We start from the raw sequence: 21,945 nt of genomic DNA, 5'->3' as shown, positions 1-21,945 counted from the left end.
ACTAAACTTCCCCAACACATAGCTGTTGCCACATAGTTCTCTCCATTCACTTATAAATTGTTGATCTAATGCAGATTGGAAGCTTTTCCTTCCATTTTGTATTAACTATTGTTTTAGCATTTCATCTTAATTTGGACAAAGCGGCTTACTAAAACCAACTTCAAACTTTTATCTATGAAGCAGAATTATTTTCAATACATTTACTTTATAAGCCTCAACTTCATCCAAAAATGTATTTCAGGTTGGTATGCATTGAATTTAAAATTTACAAATACAATATAAAATGTAACCAATAATCCATCAAAATTTAAAGTAATAAAAGCTATCTAGTTGGCTAAAAAATACTATATTTAAAAATGCCTGGGGAAATAGAAATGTTTTCACCTGACATTGGAAAGAAAGCAGCATCTGTGCCAGGCATCCTCCTTTAGGAAGGCATTCCACACAAGGTACAAATAAGGGCCTCTTCTGATTATCTTAATGCATCTGTAGGTTGGTTCCAGAAGAGGCCCTCCTTCAAATATTTGCATCCCAAGTTGTTTATGGCTTTAAAGGTAAACCCCAGTACCTTTAATTGGGTTTTGTAGTGAAAATGGAAGAAATAAGAGTTCCTTTAGAAATGATTTAAGTTGCCTCTGCATAAATCAACCAGAACCCTAGTAGCCAAATTTTCTTATAGTTGAAGTGTCTGAACTGTGTTCAAGGACAGCCCTACATATAATGCATTACAGTAATCAAACCTAGAATTTACCAGAGCATGGATCAGCATGGTCAGACTGTCTTAGTCTAGGAAAGACCAAAGCAGATGAACTTATCACATTTTAGGATTTGGACAAAACACCAACCTGTGGTTAATTGAAAATAGAAGCAAAAGCTTCTGATAGCATCCTCATTACTACACCAGTAGGGGAGAGTACATACCACTCAGAGTCATTCCACTATGTTATTGTTATGTGTGAATGAGACCTAATTGCTGTGTAGGACTTAGCACAATGTTGCTAATTTGGTAAATACTTAGAAGTTGTCAGGGGTGGCTGGTTCATAAGGGGAAAGGGGGCCATTCCCCACCAAGAGCAGCCATTGTGCCACAGCAGACCCTGGTTCTCTCTTAACCCCAGAGCTTCAGCTCACTCTTCCTCTCCACTTCTCTCACATCCTAATTGTTCACTCTCTGCCTGTCTTCCAGCTTGGAGTCTGCATTACTATGACACAGGCAGGCCTGCCCACACACCTCTCCAGAAAAAAGGGAGAAATGGTAACTTATTTCAAAATTTCCCATAGGAGAATCTTGTTCCATTGAAACACCTAGTCAATCAGGACAATTATTTACTGCAGTTTGTATGAAGTGATTTGTTCCAGACTGATGCCTGCACCCAATTCACTGCAAGAACTTCATACCATTTCCCTCACCAGAGTGGTGTCCCTACACCAATCAGAATTTAGTTAGGATGCTTTCAGCCAATCATGTTTTTGCTGCAGTACTGTTCTGAGAGAGAAGCTTAGCTAACACATCATTTTGGAGACTGGACTGAAGTAGCAGAAGGAACAGGCAGATTGTGTTGTGTTGGTGGAAAGCAGAGGCAGAGAACTACTACAAGATAGGAGGACTGCACTTTCTGTTGAATAGAAAGTTCTCCCCCTACACCTTTGTTTCTTCTTTTCCCCCTTCTAATCCTTAGACTTGCTCTCTCGTCACCCTACGTCATCCTCACTGTTTCTTCCCACTCCTAGATTCTTCCCCTACTTCAATCTCTCTCCTTCTCTCCCAGCCCCCTTAAACGTTCTTGTGTTTTTGTCTCTATTCCAAGTGTGCTCTATTGTGGCATTCACCTTTATCAGCTGTTTGCCCTACCTTTTGCCCCTTCAGCCACCACGAGTAGTTGTATGAACAGAGAGAAATTAAAGATAATACTAGAATGGGAGATTGAAGTGTGGAGTATGACTGTGTCTGCTTCAAGCAAGTCATCCTTATCATCACACACACACACAGAGAGAGAGAGAGAGAGAGAGAGGTTTTTCTTCACTGTGACTACAAGGAGAGTGAAAGTCACTCCTTACTCAATATATAGTCTTAGTCAAACTGCAGTGTTGTGGCAGATGCTTCATTGTGAGGTTGAGATAGCAAATGTTAGTGAGCAACCTCATAGTCCTAACAACTTAGCTGAAAGTAATTTCAGGGCAGATAACCCAAATGACATGCTGGAACAGATACAGGAATTAAAAGGGTGTTTAGTCATGCTGTCCATATGACCCAGAAAGCTGTCTGTGGACAAACACTGGCTCCCTCAGCCTCAAAGTGAAATGAGTGCTGCAACCCCATAGTCGCCTTTGACTGGACTTAACCATCCAGGGGTCCTTTACCTTTTTTTACCCTTACTTCAGTGCTGTAGGCCATTGAGGAGGAGAAGTTCTCCTTGTCCCCAGAACTCATAAAACCTTTGTTGTCAAAGACCTTGTAGAGAACAAAACTGATTTACCAAGTTTCCAAAAGAAAATATTGATAGTGTGCAGATCCCCACTCCATAATTCTCATGTCTATAGTTATAATTTGTGTTGCTGTGTGAAAAAGTATGTATTCCACATGTCTAAGGTGCCACAAAAAACAAGATTCTTTATGTATTCTGATTTATTTATTATTTATTTATTGAATTTCATTTGCACCTTTCTTCCCCAAATGAGCTTGGGGCAGCAGTCACCAATGTGGTAATACAATACAAAATTCAATAAAATCACTTTTAAAAAGTATAAATACATTTTTTAAAAAATGTGCTTTAAATGTATGGCATAATCATAAACACTTCTGTTTTCTGAAACAAGAAGCGTGCTTTCTGTTGTTTTTGGATGCACTGCTAGCACATTTGCAAAGCTAAGCAGGAACCATGTGTTGAGATTCTTGTATTACAGGGCATTGGACTAGATGACCCTTAGGGTCCATTCCAACTCTGCAGTTCTATGATTCTATTTGGCCAAGCAAACATAATCCTGAAGGAGGCATGCCTGCTGCCCACCAGAAAAAGCCAAATGTCTCTTAAGATAATTTTTGCCGCCTACAGTTTGGTCACATCCACACCATACATTTTGATCATTTATTCTTACGTTCAATTTATATCCCACCCAGGGGAGCAAACACATCTATAATTAAAACAATTTTAAAGCATTCTAAAAATAATTTAAAGTATTCCTTCAATCAGTGATTTCAGCATTGCCAAGAACAGTATCTTTCAGCCATCAAATGCCTGGGAAATAGGAATATTTTTAAATACTATGTCCACCTGAAAGTGAGGTAAACAATGAGGGCATTCCACGAACAGAGAATCACCATTGAAGAGACCCTGTTGGGTCAGCACCAACTTGACAGCTTCCACTTTTAGTTGTTACCCCTACACAGCCTACCTAATATTTACTGCTTCTGATGTACAGCCTTAACATATTCATGATTAACCCTGAAAAAGATGTGTAATGGTGTAGTTAAAATCAACAGTAACTGTGAAGGGAAATGTTAGTACTAATGGCTTATCATAGGCAATGTCCTATGCGGTGTTGTCCTTAATGAAGCATACCTTTAGACATTGGTTTGGACTTTATGGTATTCAGGTACATTTCAGAATTATGAGTCATAAAGTTGGCAAGATGAATCATGTGCAAGGTCTGGCTGCAGCAGCTACGTAATGAGAAAAGGAAAAATTTCTTTTTAAATGGGGGTTGGGGAGTACAGAGGATGATGGGGATATCTGCTGTTTGGTGCATATTTTCAAGTCGGGATTTTTCTGCTTATCTGTTTGCTTTGTTAATGGATTTTGTGGTATGGTTATTAATGCATCTTAGTGTGAGTACTGATTTTTACGGTTTATTATTTATATGCATGCTTTGGAAAGAGTGGGTGGGTGGGTGTTCAAATGCCAGGCTTTTGACTTGTTCTTTATATGTATAATGTTTTGATTTGATGTTCAGTAGCAGTGATGTCCAAAATATTTTTCTCCTGACGGACCTTGCCTGGCTCAGGATAGGAGTTCTTGAGTGAATTCATCAAAGGCTAGGAACAAACATAAATGTTCTCTGTGTTAGTCATTGTACTGCTAATTGTCCTTTTAAAAATAATTATAAAATATCTTGCAATCTGAGTTTATATACTGTGGATATGAATTCAGGCAGAGGTAGAGAAGCAAGGTGGTCTTAATGTGTCATGTTGCACATTTAAATTTTGGTTTTATGGAGTTGCATAATTTTACAGTAGTAAGTTGGTGACATTAGCAAACAATTTTCTTCAAGGCTTTTATGATCACATTAATCAGAGATCCAATTAGGTTTTCCATGGCTTTTGCCTAGAGTTGTCATACATCTACTATGATTCCTTCAGAACATCCAACTAACCAATGATAGCTTTTCGTTTAATTTGAGGGAAAGCACTAAATTACTCAATCAGATTCTTTTCAGTAACCTTCAGGCTGCTATTTGGGTTAAAGGGACTGTTATCTCAAAAAACTTTACTGTGGGTTTCCTTAACTGAATAATGTTAATACAATAGTAAATCTTCAGGCTCATTGGTAACAAAAACTAGGCTTCTGTCATAAAAAGAAATGTAATGGGCTTCCTGGATTGCTTGCTATTCATTCTTAAAAATGATTTGACGTTTATAAGTGATCAGTCATCTCAGCCATATGTGACTTGTAATGTAGAAAGCTAATGAAAACTAGTGGTGTTGCTCTGGTGAAATAAGAGGGTGCTTTTCTTAAGAACTTGAACGTTTAAAGGGATCCAGATAGTCTTCCTTATTTCTGTAATTGCTTCTAGCAAATTAGATGTTTTGTACATGCGCCATCTACAAACAAGATTTTATGTTAATAACTTTTAAATTTCATAAGCTCAGTAAACTGCTGAGTAATAATAATGGGTGCCATCTGATCTAAATTGTCCCCAAAGTAGATCCAATGGATGTAACGTGGGCGGGTACCACTATTTGCATATATAGTGATTGGTGAATCATTTCTTTAAACCAGCTTCATTTATTCAATTATTTCTTTTAAATATGATACAGTTGAAAATGGTTGAGTCACCCCACTTTCACTGCTTTGAATTGTCTTCCAGTGGCCGGTCATGTTTACTGTTTTTGATGAATAGTAACTGCAGCAAATTAATAAAGGCCAATTTTTTTTATAAAAGGGATGGGAAAAGTTCTGTGAAGCAACATAAATTTCTATAGTAAAGCAATTCTGTCATTGCTACATAGTATGTAATTATCAAATCTACATTATGTAAAATGTGCATCTAAGGAAATCTCTTTATCTGAATTTGGGTTTCATTGTAATCACATTGTGATTATTTTGAGAATGCATTGAAAAGCAGCACTTGTCAGACTTTAAATATGGAAAATTATATGTATTTGCAGCCCTCTGATTAAAACCAGATGGAATGATATTAATATTGTTCCTTTTTCTGTAACCCTTTGAATGTAAACTCAGAAATAATTAGCACTGTTGCATTAGGGCTATAATTTCCCCTGCAATTCTGTAGTCATTATCAGTTGTTACTAATGAAATGGTTTCTGTACTTCTCGATGTTTCAAAATTTCAAACTGTCAACTTGAATATATTTTTTAGTGTGCTTACTCTGGATTATGTATGAAAATACTTTAGACTGATGCAATATGCACCACTTATATCAATAACTTTTTTGTTTTGTGTGTTAATAATAAGCACTTCCAGGCAATATGTGTAGATATTATTCTACAGTTGTCCATTCTTCTACTAAAGTAAGCTTTTTTTCTGGAGAGAAAAATTGAAATCTCCTCCTCCGGCTAGCACCACATCAGGGTTAGGAGGAAATATTTTAAAATGTTGCAGCTTGACAGTGCATCTTTGATGTTAAATACAGAAAACATTTAGTATCTTAAATTTTATGACCAAGCTTAACTTTGTATTTTGTTTCAAAACAGCAAGATTATTATTACTTTGGGCAAAAAGCAAAAGAGAAAAAATGAGTCTTCAGATGAAATGTCTGATGCTAAGCAGACAACTCAGCAGTCGTTCAAAGATGAGACTTCTCAGGTATTCAGAAGTTAACACTTTTATTTTGAAAATATGTTTAAAACATTAACTCAGTCCCCAACCTCTAACAGTTTGGTCAAAACACTTTCAATATTTGCAATTCCACTGTAGAAAAGAAGATCAAATCGACAAATTAAAAGGAAGAAGTATGCAGAAGAAGGTGAAGGAAAACAATCTGAGGAAGAAACCAAAGTGTCTGTCAAAATAAAAAAGAATTCTGCCCCTTTACCTGCTGAACAGCCTTTACAGTTATTTGTAGTAAGTGAAACTCATTATTTGTGGGGTTTACCTCTTGCAGTTCTGTAGTTAGTGTCAAAGGCTACATACACTCAAACATGTTCATAGCACAAAAAGTTTTTCTTAATCCAGAATCTTTCGTGCTAATTCTCAACATGCTGCTTTCAGTCTGGATTGATTATAGATCCTGCGGTCTTTAAGAGTGGGTGTGGTTACTTTATATGCATTTGAAAACCCACTCCTTTCTTAGGTTTTCCAAACCTTTTGTTCCCTGCGCATTCCCCAGGTGAGGGAAGAAAGAAGTAGTGATTTGAATCTTGGTATATGCTCACCCCACAACATAATTGGGCAGGTGTAAATACCCCTCCCCCCCAAAACAAAAATCTCCTGTGCTGCACGATACAGCCAGTCTATGACTTGGAAGACCAATCAAGCCCTGTCTTACAATAGACATAGCAATATAGTGTGTGTTTCAGGAACGGGGCCACTGCCACCTTTGCCACCATGAGCCCAGCAGAGAAAACAAGCCTTTAAAATATTTTGATTTATCTACCCATTTTGCCAGTGTAACTTTTACCAGGTTGCTAGGTCACATGACAAATCACATGACTGAACCAGGATGGAGGGAGACTTTGAGACTTTGCCTGAGCCAGGATGAGGGAATACAACCAGTAGCCCAGAGTCAGACAGAGATCCACCTGTTCCAAACTGCTGATACCAGCAGGCCTAGGGTTTAGATTGCTCCTAGAAATGTGAACTAATGAAGGCAGCAGTCCATAAATTATGTTCCTTGTATTCCTTACTGAAAGAGTAGCTATATGGGAATAGTGCATCATGCATTGCACCATATACTCCCTCTCAGATAAGTTTGCCTCTGTGGACAGATTCCTTGTATGGGTGGGAACTCATATGCATGCTTATAGGTCTTAACACCCATAAGAAATTTCAATGGAATCTGTACTATTTTTGTGTGCCCAGAACAGTGCATGAGCAAAGCTACCCACTTTGTGGAATGAAAGGGTCTATTTACCCTAAAGTGCTATTAGGAAATCTAAATGTGTTCATTTGTTTTGTGAAATATTAGTCCTAAGAATAAAGTAGTTTCTGTTCTAAAATTGTAAGAATTAATAGCTCCATAATAATAACTGTAGAGGGATATTGAATATATTGAGTTTTATTCATTTGATTTTTTTACACATTTATGTATAATCATTCTCTGCTAATATCTGCACTCAGGACTGCTTTTAAATGGAATATAGCCTGTTTTGTTTTTGTTTCTTTGCACCTGATTAGGAGAATCCAAGTGAAGAAGATGCAGCAATTGTAGATAAAATTTTATCTTCCAGAATCATAAAGAAAGAAGTGAGTACATATGGGGATATGGGTTTTGGCTCATAGTTTTTAAAATGCTTTCATATAAATGAATCTTAAACAGAACACTGTATACTCTTTCAGATTCCTGGGGGAGCGACAGTGGAAGCCGAGGAATTTTTTGTTAAATACAAAAACTAGTAAGTATTGCAGTTATGTTATTTAAGTTAAATTACAAGTTTGAGACTATCAGGCTGGCTGACAGTTTCAAGGGCTAGGTAGAAGAGATCTGTACATAATGTTCGTTCCGGACGCCCTCATTTTCCATGTTAGCAGCATGGGTTCCTTGCAAAGCAGGGACCCCCATCTACAAAGAGTAAATATTAATTGGAACTAGGGAGTTACACCCCTGCTTGTAAATGAGGACTGTAATCGTGCTTTTTGCTTAAATTATTTTTACTGTTAAATATGGTTCTAAAATGAGAGAATGCAATTGTACGCAGGTACTTTGTGGTTTTATTTTAAAGTTCAGGCACAGAGAAATAATCATATGGAGCATAGTGTATTAAAAATATGACCATCATTTCCCTTTGAAGGATTTACCTAATATTGCTTAGGGCATGTGTTGGAAGAAATATAACAAACTGCTTGCAGCAATGTTCTATCATACTGTTATGCCATTCTAGCTCCTACCTCCATTGTGAATGGGCTACTGAACAACAGCTTTTAAAAGATAAAAGAATCCAGCAGAAAATCAAACGTTTCAAGCTGAGGCAAGCACAAAGAGCCCATTTTTTTGCAGATGTGAGTATGCGGGAGGGAAACAAAAAACTACAAAGCTAATTAAATACTTGATTATCAGAAGCCTACACATATTTTGCTGTTTAGTATTTTGTTACATTCATGTACGTGTGTGTTCTCTTTCTCATTTTAATTATAGACATTAAACAGTATAAATGGGTTTGTATATTAAAAATAGTGAAAATGCAATATATTCTTGGGTAATTTTAGCACATAATGCTGATCAATAACTTTTCTGTTCTCTATAGTTGGATATTAACAGCAAACCTCAACCCACTATTAATATACGTCAGTGCAATTTACAGTGTTCTGGAATTGAACCATGCTATGCTGTTAACTAGATCAATTAATTCATTATAAAATATACTCAATTTCAGATGGAGGAAGAACCTTTTAATCCCGATTATATTGAAGTAGATCGTGTGTTAGAAGTGTCCTTTTGTGAAGATAAGGACACTGGAGAGGTATGGATATAACCAAAAAGAATTGTATATAATCTAAGGCACACGTTTTGCAGCGTCTATCATGATCATTTTTAGAGTAGTGTGTGCACTCACATATATATGTATGACCTGTGTTGTATATATCTGTGACCGTGTTCAAATTCTAAGCTTCCTTGAGCCATAACAATAGGGCAGAGTAAAAAAAAAAGGGGGGGATAATGAAATAACCTCTATAATATAGGCATGGTGAACCTCTGACCTGCATGCCAAATTTGGCCTGATACAAACTCCAATTTGGCTACAAGGCCATTTCCCCAAAGCACACACATGTGCCCCGCATCAAAGTCCCTACACAGGGAACTTTGAGGCATGGGTTATCTGGCTGACATTCTGACACCAATTGATTGGCCTATGGAAATGGGGACAGATAAAAATCTGACAAAAAAAAATGTTCCCCATCTGTTGTCTAATGTATTTTCAAGCTTACAGTGTGGAAAGCATATAGGAATAATTAACCAAAAGGGGGGGGGGGCAAGGGGTCAACTACAGGAAGAAAGCAAATACTGTATGTGAAATGTGTTGAAACATCTTTCTAAATTGAGGCAGCATATATTCTTTCGTATTTTGTTACGTCCGACTAATCATTTTCACCACTACAGCCTGTTACTTACTACTTAGTAAAATGGTGCTCGTTGCCATATGAAGATAGCACATGGGAGCTGAAAGAAGATGTAGACCAAGGAAAAATAGAAGAGTTTGAACAGCTGCAAGCTTTAAGACCTGATTCAAGGCGGTTGGTAAGGATAAATCATTTATCTCAGGTGTGGTTTGTTGTCGGTAAGCAGAGGTGCCAACTTGTGCAGAAGGTGAAGGGGGACTGATGACATTTGCTTGATATTGAGAAGTGTTGTCAGGATGTTGAAAGGAGCAAGGGGTGGAGCCCAACACAGCAGCATGGCTTCAATGGCCAGTGGATCCTCCTCTCTCGTGCTTGGCCTCCTCCTCATCTTGCTGCCACCACCGCTGGCCAGGGGCTCCCTCCCCTCTGCGGCAGGAGGAGGAAGAGCTGGCCCCCGAACTGCACTGCACTCTTCTCTGCACTCAGCCTCCTTCACTCCCTGATCGTTCTGAGCATTGGGGGGGAGCCAAAAATTGGGGCCCAAAAGAGCTGGGCACCTAGGAGTTGGCACCTATGTCAGGAAGAGTTTCCACTCCCTCCCATTTACATGTCTTGAGCCAATCCATCCTCAACTCTTTTAGTCTGTGCAATATACTGGACTGTGTGCATAACCCCTGAAAGAATGTTTCACTTCAGTTTCTTTTTTCAGGTGAATAGAAAGCCGAAAATATCATTTATGTTATGCTTTATTCCTAAGGATCGACCTCCTTCTAATTCATGGAAGAAGATAGAGCTGTCCAGGGAATATAAAAATGGCAACCAACTCAGGGAATACCAGTTAGAAGGGCTCAACTGGCTACTTTTCAACTGGTATAATAGGTATGTGTTCTGAATTAATTAAATCAATTTTTATGTTAGTGTTGCTTCAAAAGTAAATAGAAACAATGAAACTAGGAAATATTTGTATTTGAAATTTGTGTCAATGAACAGTCTAGTTTTTGTACCTTTTGGCATGTGTTACTTATTTAATGAACTTTTATTTATTTGTGACTTGAAGCATATGTACCCCACTCTACAGCCAAAAAAGGCTCCCATAGTGGCTTACATACAGTCAGTTTAAAAAGACAGTCCCCACCGCACAGGCTTACCATCTAAAAAACATAACAAGCAAAGAAAAATGACAGAGAAGAAAGAGGAACATGAACAGATCTACATTTTTTAAAAAATAAAAAATGCAATGGTAATGTATTACTAGTATATTGTTTTTAAGTGAAGACAAGTCTTTTCTGCTGGAAGCTCAATAACACAATAATAATAGATGTGGAAGAGAGATAAGAGTAAGACAATATTTAATCTATTACCATGCAGAAATATGGTACCTATAGGCAGTATACAAAATTCAAGGAATCAGGTGCTAAATCACTACTCATTCTTTGCCCTGGGAAACAATGCAAAGAGACGCTTCAAATCTTTCTTATACTTAAACATTGACAGCCATCCTGAATGTGTGTTCTTCTAGCCCTGCTAACAATGTTCTTGTGTTTTCAGACAAAACTGCATTTTAGCAGATGAAATGGGTCTTGGCAAAACCATCCAGTCAATAACATTCCTGTATGAAATCCTCCGGACTGGTATAAGAGGGCCTTTCTTGATCATAGCTCCACTTTCCACCATAGCCAACTGGGAAAGAGAGTTCCGCACATGGACTGATCTTAATGTTGTGGTATATCATGGGAGTATGGTTAGCAGGCAGATGATACAGCAGTATGAGATGTATTTCAGAGATTCACAGGTAACCTTCTATTTTGCCAGTTTGATTTCTGTACATAGTGTTATCATTTATTTTTGTGATTTATGTGATTTATGTAATTGAGAATCTGTTTAGACCCTCAACTTAATGCACTAAAAATGTCAGTAGTATATGTCGGCATAAAATTATTCTGTTTCTGTATATCCTGTCATAGCAAAATATGTGGATGGAAATTTGGCAACCTGAGACTGCCATTATGGTGGTTGTGCATGGGTGGAGATAATTGTGGCCTTGTATTCACCCTTTCAAGTATTGTTTCGCTTGTTCATTATATATTGTTTCAGAATGTGCAGCTTTGGCTTCTTCTTTTTTTAGGTTTCATTTAGGCTTGGACACCCAGCTTTCCCCCACATGTTAAACAACATCCCAGTTATGCAAGCACAATTTCTCCCTCCAGAAGCAATGGAAAGGTTCTAGATAATGTCATATATTGTGTTCTGTTCATTCACTCTTCCTAGGGTCGCATCATTAGAGGTACATACAAGTTCCAGGCTATCATTACCACATTTGAAATGATTCTTGGTGGCTGTCCAGAACTCAATGCCATTGAATGGCGCTGTGTTATTATTGATGAAGCACACAGATTGAAGAATAAAAACTGCAAACTTCTAGAGGGGCTCAAACTCATGAATCTTGTGAGTGTTTATTTTTCATTTGCATATATAGCCCTTAAATCTGTAGCGCTTATGGAGGCCAAGTTCTCAATAGTTTGTCCAACTGCTTGACCTTCAAAAGATGTATAAATATTTTATACTTCTAAATCAGGGAGTTGTATGCTCCTACTTTCACAACGTTAATGTTGTTTTACTACTCTGTTTCCGCATGACTGTAATCATTAGAGGCTAATGACTGGGCATGAAATCATGTGTTTGCAAATACAAGCTAGTTTCTCCAGCACTATAAACCCTTCAAGCTATCTACCTTGTATATAGCATGTCATTTGTTTTATTGTGAATTCTTAACACATGCCTTGTTGCACTATGATGTAAATGTCTTTTTAAAAATGTAATTTGTATTGCTGAAAAATATAAATAAATTTTATTTCATAAAATAATCACACTTACAATAACATACCATATTTTCACTAGAGCATCTACTAGTTTTAAAATGTGAAATTCAGCTGCAAGCATTAAATCACTGAAAGTTTGAAAATTCCTTATAGCAGTAAAATTTCAAAGCAATTTATAAAATGTGCACAGTCTTAAAATACATATACCTACATGCTAAAAAAAAACCTTATTTTTGGTATAATATTGACAGTGCATCTTCTCTACACTATGTACTAGGGGCAGGAAGAAATACTTCAGTTTAAAAGAATGTTTGATTAAATTACGTAGCTTACAGGTTTTGAATAAAATTACATAGGGTGGAATTCAGTGCCACACACTTCCGATTATTCTGCCTGCAAAAGCATTTCAGTTTGCCACACAAAATGACTCCCCATCTCCTCCTGTGCACTGTTCTGGAGATTCTCCCCACCGCTGCTTCCAATTGTGGGTGGTGGGGGTGGGAAGAACCGAGGAAAGCCTTGCTGCACAAGCAGAAGTCCTTGTTCAAGGCTTCCACTGACTAGATTTGTTAGGTGACTCCCACCCATAGATTTTCTGGGTGAAGCAGGAAATTATAGGACCAAACAATTTGAGGGAGAATGGAAGACATTTAGAAAATAACAAAATTATTTACAGTGTGTGCCAGACAAGAATCCTTTTCCATAATGATCTAATTCAAATACTGTAATGTAAATAAAGCTTAGTGTGTATGTGTTATTATTTTTCCTTTGTACTGCATGCTTTAGATAATAGTTCTATTTTGGGGTCAAAAGGAATAGAATATTGTAACAGTTTACTAATATTAAGATATTCATTAAAATACACAATGCATGAAAACAGCTCTGACTTGTCCACAGTTTCACCAGCAATCCTTACAATCTTTATAAATGATGTAATGTATTAAAGGCAGAAAAGTTATTACAATGCTTGTTTATCATAGGTTATTTTATTTATAAATTAGCATATGTGCATTGTCTGTATACTTCCTCTCAAAGATTCAAGATTGTGCGTAACATACCCAGCTATATTATAGACAATCATGCAAAATGTACATCTTCTATAGGAGCACAAGGTGCTATTGACAGGCACACCACTGCAAAACACAGTAGAAGAACTTTTCAGCCTTCTTCACTTCCTTGAACCTTTGCGCTTCCCAGCAGAATCGACATTTATGCAAGAGTTTGGAGACCTTAAAACAGAGGAGCAGGTATTTTAAACTTTTTATTATGTTACATTCACACACAGGCCTTGTTCACATGTCACAGTAAGTAATACTCTGCCTTAAATCTTGGTTTAATCATGAAAGTGCCTTGCCCTTTTTGCATGCATGCATGCACAGCTTCTCTCCCCACTAATGACTCAAACAAGCCATAGTATGATTTGTTGGGTCACAGCTCCAGAATGTCATTTGTTCCATGCTCTAGGTTTGGATGGAACATGGGCGGGGGTAATATGTTAGGGGAGCAGCTGGACAGTGACACATACAACAGTGGGGAAGCACATTGGTATGGTTTGTTGTGATGTAGGAACCAGAATACATTCAAAAATTAGAATTTAATGGGCTGTTTGTCCAGTAATGACTATCAGCTCAACCATAACAGTAAATCCAACTCTCCCATCTTTATCACTATTTGAACTAATGATAGGTAAATTGAAAATGTTGTATCAGCCATAGTATTGCTACAATTCATGGTGGCTGCAAGCAAATATGCAGAAATAATATGAATTTGAATCTATACATTATGTACATTCTTACATGTGTAGAATCTGCATCCTTAGCTAATTAATGGAGGATAAAAACAGGGGAATCACATTTTATTTGGGAGTTAGAATCCAAAGCCAGAGCATAAGGCAAAAATCGTATATAGCCCAAATTACCTCCCCAGTCTGGCTGCAAGGTACCACTACTTGTTTGCAGCACCTTCTTCAGTTCCTGTGCCTTCCTCAAGCAGGAACTGGATCAGTGGAGGAGGGAAAGAGGCTTTCCTGCTTTCTAAGTGCTAGCTGCTGGCTACTGGGTGGCAAGGGTAGGGAAGCCTTTCCTGTGTCTCCACTGCCTCCCCCCACTTCTCCATGAGTGGAACTGACCAGCAGAAGAGATGGATACAGAGATAAATGAAGGCTGAGAGAGAGAAAAGCTGGAATGTAGCCACTTTTGCAGGTGCTGCAGCTAAGCACCTATAACTGAGTCTGTGTAACTTAAATGGGGGTGTGATGTGACTGGTTATATATTGGTTAGGATCTGAAGTGCTACTTAGTTGCCCAAGGCTAGAGGAATTTTTTTACTGTGATTCTTTAAATAGCAAAACATGATCAAAGTTACAAAAGAGTTTTAGAATTTTTCTGCTTGCCAATCATCTTGTGGAACTGCTGATAAGGACTGTAGGACTGAAAACTCCTTCAGTGGAAACCATGTTCTGTGCTTCAAATACAGCTTATTGGATTATTATAAAGAGAGCTAGTTAGGAATCTGGCAAAATGCAATGATACTGTTAAAATGAAATTAAGCTGCTTTCTTAGCTATGAACCACACCACCACCACTTCAACAACTCAATCCATGTGTCTTGTTTAAGACTAAGCTGGTTCACGTTTATGCATACAGAACAATCCTAAAGCTGGCCAATGTCAGGTGAAAAGGCACTGGCAATAGTGTAAGTGCTGCTCCCTTGACAGAGAGGAAGTCCCCCATATACCTGTGGAAAGTGTTAGAGTTTGAAAGGGGCATGTTGGGGGCAGATTGTGGGAAACTTTGGATCCATGGGATTCACAGCCCCTTCATTCTCCCAACCAATGTGCCCCAGAATAATGCAGAAAAAACTGCTAGCTCTGGAACTGCTGTATTGTAATGATTTTCGCTCCCTTTATAAGCTTATGGAATGTAGCAATTTATATAGGGTTTCAGCTAATTTTTATTTTATATAGGTGCAAAAGTTGCAAGCTATTCTGAAACCAATGATGCTGAGAAGACTGAAAGAAGATGTAGAGAAGAAGCTGGCACCAAAGCAAGAAACTATTATTGAAGTGGAATTAACGAATATCCAGAAGAAATATTATCGAGCTATTTTAGAGAAAAACTTTGCATTTTTGTCAAAAGGTGCAGGCCAAGCCAACGTACCCAACTTGGTTAACACTATGATGGAACTCAGGAAATGCTGCAATCATCCATATCTTATCAAAGGTAAATGTAAAAACGTTAAATTTTACTTACTTTAGGCATTTTTCTTGTGATGTAAAATAACGCTTCCCTTGGAGTTATAATTTGGATATGGTTTCCATATTTCAAACAGTGAAAATCCGGACTTCTCTGTTGAGCCTTTTTTTTTTTTGACAAAGTGGTTGAACTTTATTCGCAAATTTCCCCAAAAAATAAAATTAGAGCTATTTTTAAGGAAAATTGCCAAAAACAACACTGTCGACATGGGTTGCCATATGTCCGGATTTTCCCAGGCATTTTAGTGATTTCTGCCTGGACTCTGCTTTCGAATGCAATATTCCAGATATGTCCAGGAAATTCCAGACGTAACCCTAAATTAGGATGAATGCTATAAGGGTGGCCATAGTGAACTGCTCTGAGACCTGCAGGTATAGGGCGGTGTACAAATTATAATTAGAACAACAATAACAATTCAATTATTAATTTCTCGTAACATATTTTACTGGAGGAACAGGGGAATTTCTTCGTATTTTTAAAAATTGTGTATAAGTGCTTTTGAATTTAGTTGCATATGCTATAGTTTTGAAGGTGAAATGTAAATAGCCACAATGAGGATCAAATGTTACCGTGATCAGTGTCAAGGGATGGGGACTGAAAAATGAAAAACAATGTGATCATAAATACTGTTATGAAATGTGTGGCGTATGCACTCACAGTATTATGATGTGCACTTTGTATCAAAGCTATATGAAAATGTCAATATCTTTTAGAAGAAGCAAATCATACCTACTTTATGTGACAGGTGCTGAGGAAAAAATCTTAGGAGAGTTTAGGGAGACCTATAATCCAACTGCTCCTGATTTCCACCTGCAAGCAATGATCCAGTCTGCTGGAAAACTGGTCCTCATTGACAAACTTCTTCCAAAAATGAAAGCAGGGGGCCATAAGGTGCTTATTTTCTCTCAGATGGTTCGCTGTCTTGATATCCTTGAAGATTATCTGATACATAAAAGGTATGATACTATTCATAGTGCCATATTAATGGTATATTAAACAGTTTTGAATGGACTTGGTTCATTCATCCTTGAGTCATCGTACTGAGATATCAAGTGATAATTTGCTTTTAAATTACTAGTCATGCACTTCCTTGCACTACAGTTTCTGGCCTGATCTTGCACAGCAGGAGAGGGAAACTTTTTTTCCTGTTGATGGCCACATGGAACTAATCTGTTGGGAACCATAAGCCTATGGTGGCTGGAACCAGAGCCAAAAATGAGCAGGGCTACCTTTCTGCCTTTCTCCCATTTTCTGACACCCCTCTCTTTGAGTGGGCTGCCAGGAGCAGTGTATTTTTTCCTTCTCTTCCCTCAGATGCTTCTCCCCTGCATCAAATTAGGCCAAGGACCATATGCAGTCCTTTCAGTTGTAGGATGCCTGTCCCTCCTCTTCCTTCTTTGGCGATCACTCATAGCCAAATAAGATTGTCTTCCATGAATATGGTTTTAATGGTGTATCCGTAAGTGACTTTGGAGGCCTATTCTGGATCCACATGTCCTTTCACAGTAGGGACATAGGTTTCCAGGCAGGAGCTGATCACGGTGAGGGTTTGCCTTCCTCGTAGCTCGCTTCTCCTTTTTGTCCTGAGTTCGTGCTTCTTCAAAATCCATGACACCTTTGGTAGAGGCTACTCCAATTGGAGCACTGTCCCTGCTATACCCCAAGGCACCAGCACAACAGAGCCATAAGTTTATGTATTAGATAACACGTATAATTACCTGATTTTTATTTTATATAGAAAACAAATATAAACACAATGTTATGTCAGCTTCTCATAAGAAAGGGGCTAAGAATAACCTCTGCTCCAGCAGAGGTTCCTTTCATAATAGAGAATTTCAGAACTCCAAGTCAGTGTGGTTCAGACTCCACATTTTAATGACATGTCCCAGATTTCCTCCACCAGACCTAACCTAGCCCCCATATGCAGAGGGACCAGAGAACAGTTCTGATTCAAGGCCTCCTCTGGTTCTTTTTTCTTACTTGGGCGGTTTTGGCCAAGGATACCTAGGAACATAACACCATTAAAAACAGCCTAGTCATAGAATTTCTGTTTCTGTCCCCCAGTTCTGAGCCTTGAAGTCTACTGAAAAACTATTATTTGGCAGACAATTCACTACTTATTAGAAATAAGGAACAGAGATCCAGTTCCCCAGAAAAGAAATTATCCGCTGTCTGCTCTGTGTTCTTCATTGTCTTCAGGAAAGGATGGAAATTAAATTCTGGATTTGAAATATGAAAACAAGTATATAACATAGGTTCAGGATGGAATCCTCCACCGAGGCAATTATAATTGGGAACACTACCAAATGCAGCCATGACTGAACTTTAGGCTTACCTCAGGCCATTGAATTTTCAACAAACACTGCTTTCAAGGCAGCTTATTTGGATGACCTCTATAGGTCCTCATCTGGAGCAGGACAAACAAAGATTTGCTCCAAGCTAACCTCCCCCCCCCCCCCCAGACTACGGCTTCTTTATCTATTGGCAAAGGAACGATCAAGTTCCTTCCAGGAGGCTCCAATGCCTTGATGTTCTTATCTTATGATATCTGAATAAAGTTTTTCAACTTTCTATAATGAAAATTCCGTATTCTTCTGTGTATAAGATGCCCCCATGTATAAGACGCCCCCTATTTGGGGGGACTCCAAATTAAGAAAACACCACTCAGCACTACCCGTGTATAACACGAGACCCAATTTTAAATCTAATTTTTTGGTTAAAAAAACCCTATAATCTTATACAAGGGAAAATACGGTATATGTGAATATATATTAAATGCCCCAATAAATTTATTGTTGAATGCTTATGGGGATGGAATTTCACATACTTGTTAAAAATTCTATCATTCAAAGCATCTGAGGAGTGAAAAGAACATTGTTATGTTTTACTGGTTCACCTGAATATGGATTGGATGCATTTTAACACACTTTCAAGATGGTGTGTAATAGAAAACCTGACCAAAAAATTTACAGCATCTGCTTGCAGTGTAGGCTCATTTGATTAAGACAGTAGGATAGTAGTATTCAGAAGTGCATGGTTATACTTGTATTCTGGTTTGCAATTACAGCCTTTCTTTAATGGCCTTTTTTTTTTTTTTTGCACTTCAAAGGTACCTGTATGAGCGAATCGATGGAAGAGTAAGAGGGAACTTACGTCAGGCTGCCATTGATCGATTTAGCAAGCCAGACTCTGATCGGTTTGTTTTCCTTCTCTGTACCAGAGCTGGTGGATTGGGCATTAATTTAACTGCAGCGGATACTTGCATAATTTTTGATTCTGACTGGAATCCTCAGAATGATTTGCAGGTAAATATATTTGAGCAGTTTAGCCTTCTGCCATAGGGCTAAATACCTAAGAAACACCTACAAATGAACCTACTTCATCTGATCCACAAAGAGAGAGCAAGTGTGAACAAGCAGGATTGCTTGCAGGTGCTTGCTAACTAGCTAGGTCATATGAGGAGAGACATTCTTAAATCTGCAGTGGGTTCAGGCCATTGTGTGTACTATTAAATATATTTAAGCAAACCATCTATCCAGCAGGATCTAGGCAGCCCTTGTTGGCTGCCAATACCATATATCTTCTTAAAGGAAGGGAATCTTGTCCTGAACGTGGCATTGTGCCTCTAAAACACAAATTGGAGATAAGAGGAAATCTCTTCCTCACTTTTCCAAGTCCATGCTTTGTGCTGGGAGAGAGAGTGGAGGACTCTGTGCAATGTGAAAACAAGCCGTTTCCCCCTCTAGGTCTGAGCTAGTCATAAGGAGTCAGAAGTTTTCGGTCTTGTCTCTGCACTTGCTGGATTCTTCAGATACCCAGCAACAGCATAGACAAAAGAAGCTTCCAGTTCCAAGCTGTAAGGTATAGATGGCATGGTGAGGGCTTTTTGCTGGTTGTTAGGTGCTCCAAACTCCTGAAAAGTCCAAGCTGAAACAGGTCCTGGGTTTTTCTGAACTTTAGAATGTGGTTCAGAGGGATCATCCCACCTCCTCTGTAGCTCCAGGTTTCAGAGGAAACTTGAGCCATGCCAAACTAGTCAGACACTATCTGAGCACTTGCCATGGGGAACAAACTTGTGAATCCCTGCCATACAAGGTAGAGAAATACTCTATAATACACAAAGCTAAAGTCAGTTTGTATTGACCTTAATTTTATTTTTTATTGTTTTCATTTACAGCTTCAGTTTAATTGTATTTTGTTTTAACAATGTCTAAGTAATTTTATATTTAAGTAATAATATATCATTATATTACATTTCTACTTGACAATCTGTCCAATGGATTCATGTACCTTTTTCTCAGGCCCAAGCTCGTTGTCATAGGATTGGTCAGAACAAAGCAGTGAAGGTCTACCGACTAATAACTCGGAACTCTTACGAAAGAGAGATGTTTGACAGAGCAAGTCTGAAGCTTGGCCTGGATAAGGCTGTCTTACAAAGCATGAGTGGAAGAGAAAATAGTGTTGGTGGTGTATGTACCCATTTTCCCCTCTTTCCTCTCCTCCAAAAAAAATTGGAATTTGAAATGGGTTTTTATTTTTGTAACTGTATCATTTACTCAAGAGAACAGGGGAACAGTTCAAAGCTTAGTCTGAACGAGATCTTAAAGCTTTGCCCCACTTCCTAGCTCTCTGCTTTTCTATCACCCCCACATAAAGGCCTGTTGCTTTTGTAACCAATATATAACCAAAGATTGGCCATGTTGTAGAGAGAATTCTATTGTTTGAGACTTTAGACTCTGTTGTTGGATGGATGATCTTAAGGAACAGGTAGGCAAAGTATAGGTTGGGAATCCTTGAGATAGTTTACAGTGTATACAATAATAGGATTTTGATACTGTAAGAGACTTTTTAAAATATAACAAAAACAAAACACTTAAAGTAATTATGTATTGGCTGTAGTTACATACTTTGGAAAGGACAACCAGTTTCTGTCAGTAATAGCAATATTTACTGTAAAACTATTTTTTAGATATCCAGTGGAACTATTTCAAAATATAACAATTATATTATTCCATATTATCATTTTATTTGAGCATTTTTATGTATCCAGCTGCATTAATATCATAAGATTTACCAGTTTCTCTTTTACATAGATCCAACAACTTTCTAAAAAAGAAATTGAAGATTTGCTTCGAAGAGGTGCATATGGTGCCATTATGGATGAAGAGGATGAGGGTTCTAAATTCTGTGAAGAAGATATTGATCAAATCTTGCAGCGTCGCACAAAAACAATTACAATTGAATCTGAAGGAAGGGGCTCCACATTTGCTAAGGTAGTTATAAGCTCTTCTGGTGTCCTTTTTACAGAACACAGAGAAAAGCATAAGCATCCAGAACAGTCCTCTTAGAAGTTAACAGATTGTGACTGACTTAACTGTTAGGTTAAAATACCTAATTGATAGGCTTCACTTGAATGTAGCTGGTGTTTTTCCTTCCTTGAGGGCATGTGGTACCTAGTCTGTGATACTTGAAACTGAACAAATATACTGGTGACACTTTATATTGTGCTGTTACAGGCTAGCTTTGTTGCGTCTGGAAATAGGACAGATATTTCATTAGATGATCCCAACTTCTGGCAGAAGTGGGCCAAAAAAGCAGAAATAGACATAGACACCATCAGTGGTAGAGTAAGTATGATTTATTCATTCATTCATTCATTCATTCAGGCTCAAGTGTTCTTTTAACTGTCCTGTTCACTTCGCTTGCTTTTTAAGTTGAGGCTTATTGTAGCAGTTTTGATCAAATCACTATTGGAGAACTAAGTTAAGTTCTTTGGACGGCAGTATCCTAACTAAAAACATTTCCTCCACTAAAATAGTATATGTAGACCTATGCTTAGTATTTTGTTTACTCAAAGAACTAATCCCCCCCCCCCCATCAAACTTGCCTTCTGTTGATCCTTGGAGGTATCTGGAACTAGATTGTGTTGAAAGGAAAACGTATGTTTAAATAGACCACAGACTTGATCTATGAAAGCTTCATTACCAAAAGGATACAAATTGTGTACTAAATTTAAAATATCTGTTTTGGTATTCTGGAGCAGAGATTTTCATGTTGTGTCATGAGCTTTAAGTGTACTTTCATTACTTGAGAGAAAATATTTTTGAAAAGTGCAGTAATGTGTCCTGTCTACCTGATCATTGCTGGATGTTTCCTTACCAATTCATAGAATTGGGAGTGGGAAGCGACAGAAATGTTCTCTCTAACTCAGCAATTATTGACTATTCTGATCATGGATCAGGAACGTCCTATCCTATGCTGTATTTGAGTGTTCGTAGTTTTCTTGAAATGCTACCATATCTACAGTTCAACATGCGTTTGTTGATATAGTCGGTTGAAGCCAGTAGTAGTTCTACTCAGAATAGATCCATTGAAATTAATGGACATGGTTAAATGTTGGTTGATTAATTTTAGTGGGT

The 21,945-nt window shown here is 37.9% G+C and overlaps 1 protein-coding gene across 21 annotated transcripts in view; it reads left to right on the top strand.

Annotated features, from left to right (window-relative positions):
- The window catches only part of CHD9 (chromodomain helicase DNA binding protein 9), a 73,552-nt gene that overhangs the window by 31,938 nt on the left and 19,669 nt on the right, over positions 1–21,945 (top strand). For all 21 annotated transcript variants that reach the window (XM_083451778.1, XM_083451779.1, XM_083451795.1 and 18 more), the window contains 17 exons: positions 5,933–6,044; positions 6,156–6,302; positions 7,575–7,643; positions 7,737–7,792; positions 8,279–8,396; positions 8,771–8,857; positions 9,496–9,633; positions 10,213–10,334; positions 11,004–11,247; positions 11,724–11,900; positions 13,378–13,521; positions 15,238–15,493; positions 16,272–16,482; positions 18,636–18,831; positions 19,828–19,995; positions 20,620–20,799; positions 21,043–21,153. In XM_083451778.1, coding sequence (XP_083307904.1) covers positions 5,933–6,044; positions 6,156–6,302; positions 7,575–7,643; positions 7,737–7,792; positions 8,279–8,396; positions 8,771–8,857; positions 9,496–9,633; positions 10,213–10,334; positions 11,004–11,247; positions 11,724–11,900; positions 13,378–13,521; positions 15,238–15,493; positions 16,272–16,482; positions 18,636–18,831; positions 19,828–19,995; positions 20,620–20,799; positions 21,043–21,153 — 2,536 coding nt within the window. The remainder of the gene's footprint in view (positions 1–5,932; positions 6,045–6,155; positions 6,303–7,574; positions 7,644–7,736; positions 7,793–8,278; positions 8,397–8,770; positions 8,858–9,495; positions 9,634–10,212; positions 10,335–11,003; positions 11,248–11,723; positions 11,901–13,377; positions 13,522–15,237; positions 15,494–16,271; positions 16,483–18,635; positions 18,832–19,827; positions 19,996–20,619; positions 20,800–21,042; positions 21,154–21,945) is intronic.

The sequence above is a fragment of the Podarcis tiliguerta genome (genome assembly GCF_965153285.1).
Source record: "Podarcis tiliguerta genome assembly, chromosome: 8".
NCBI classification, from domain to species: domain Eukaryota; kingdom Metazoa; phylum Chordata; class Lepidosauria; order Squamata; family Lacertidae; genus Podarcis; species Podarcis tiliguerta.
Note: the sequence above shows the minus strand (reverse complement) of the source record. Positions and strands in the feature narration are given on the sequence as shown.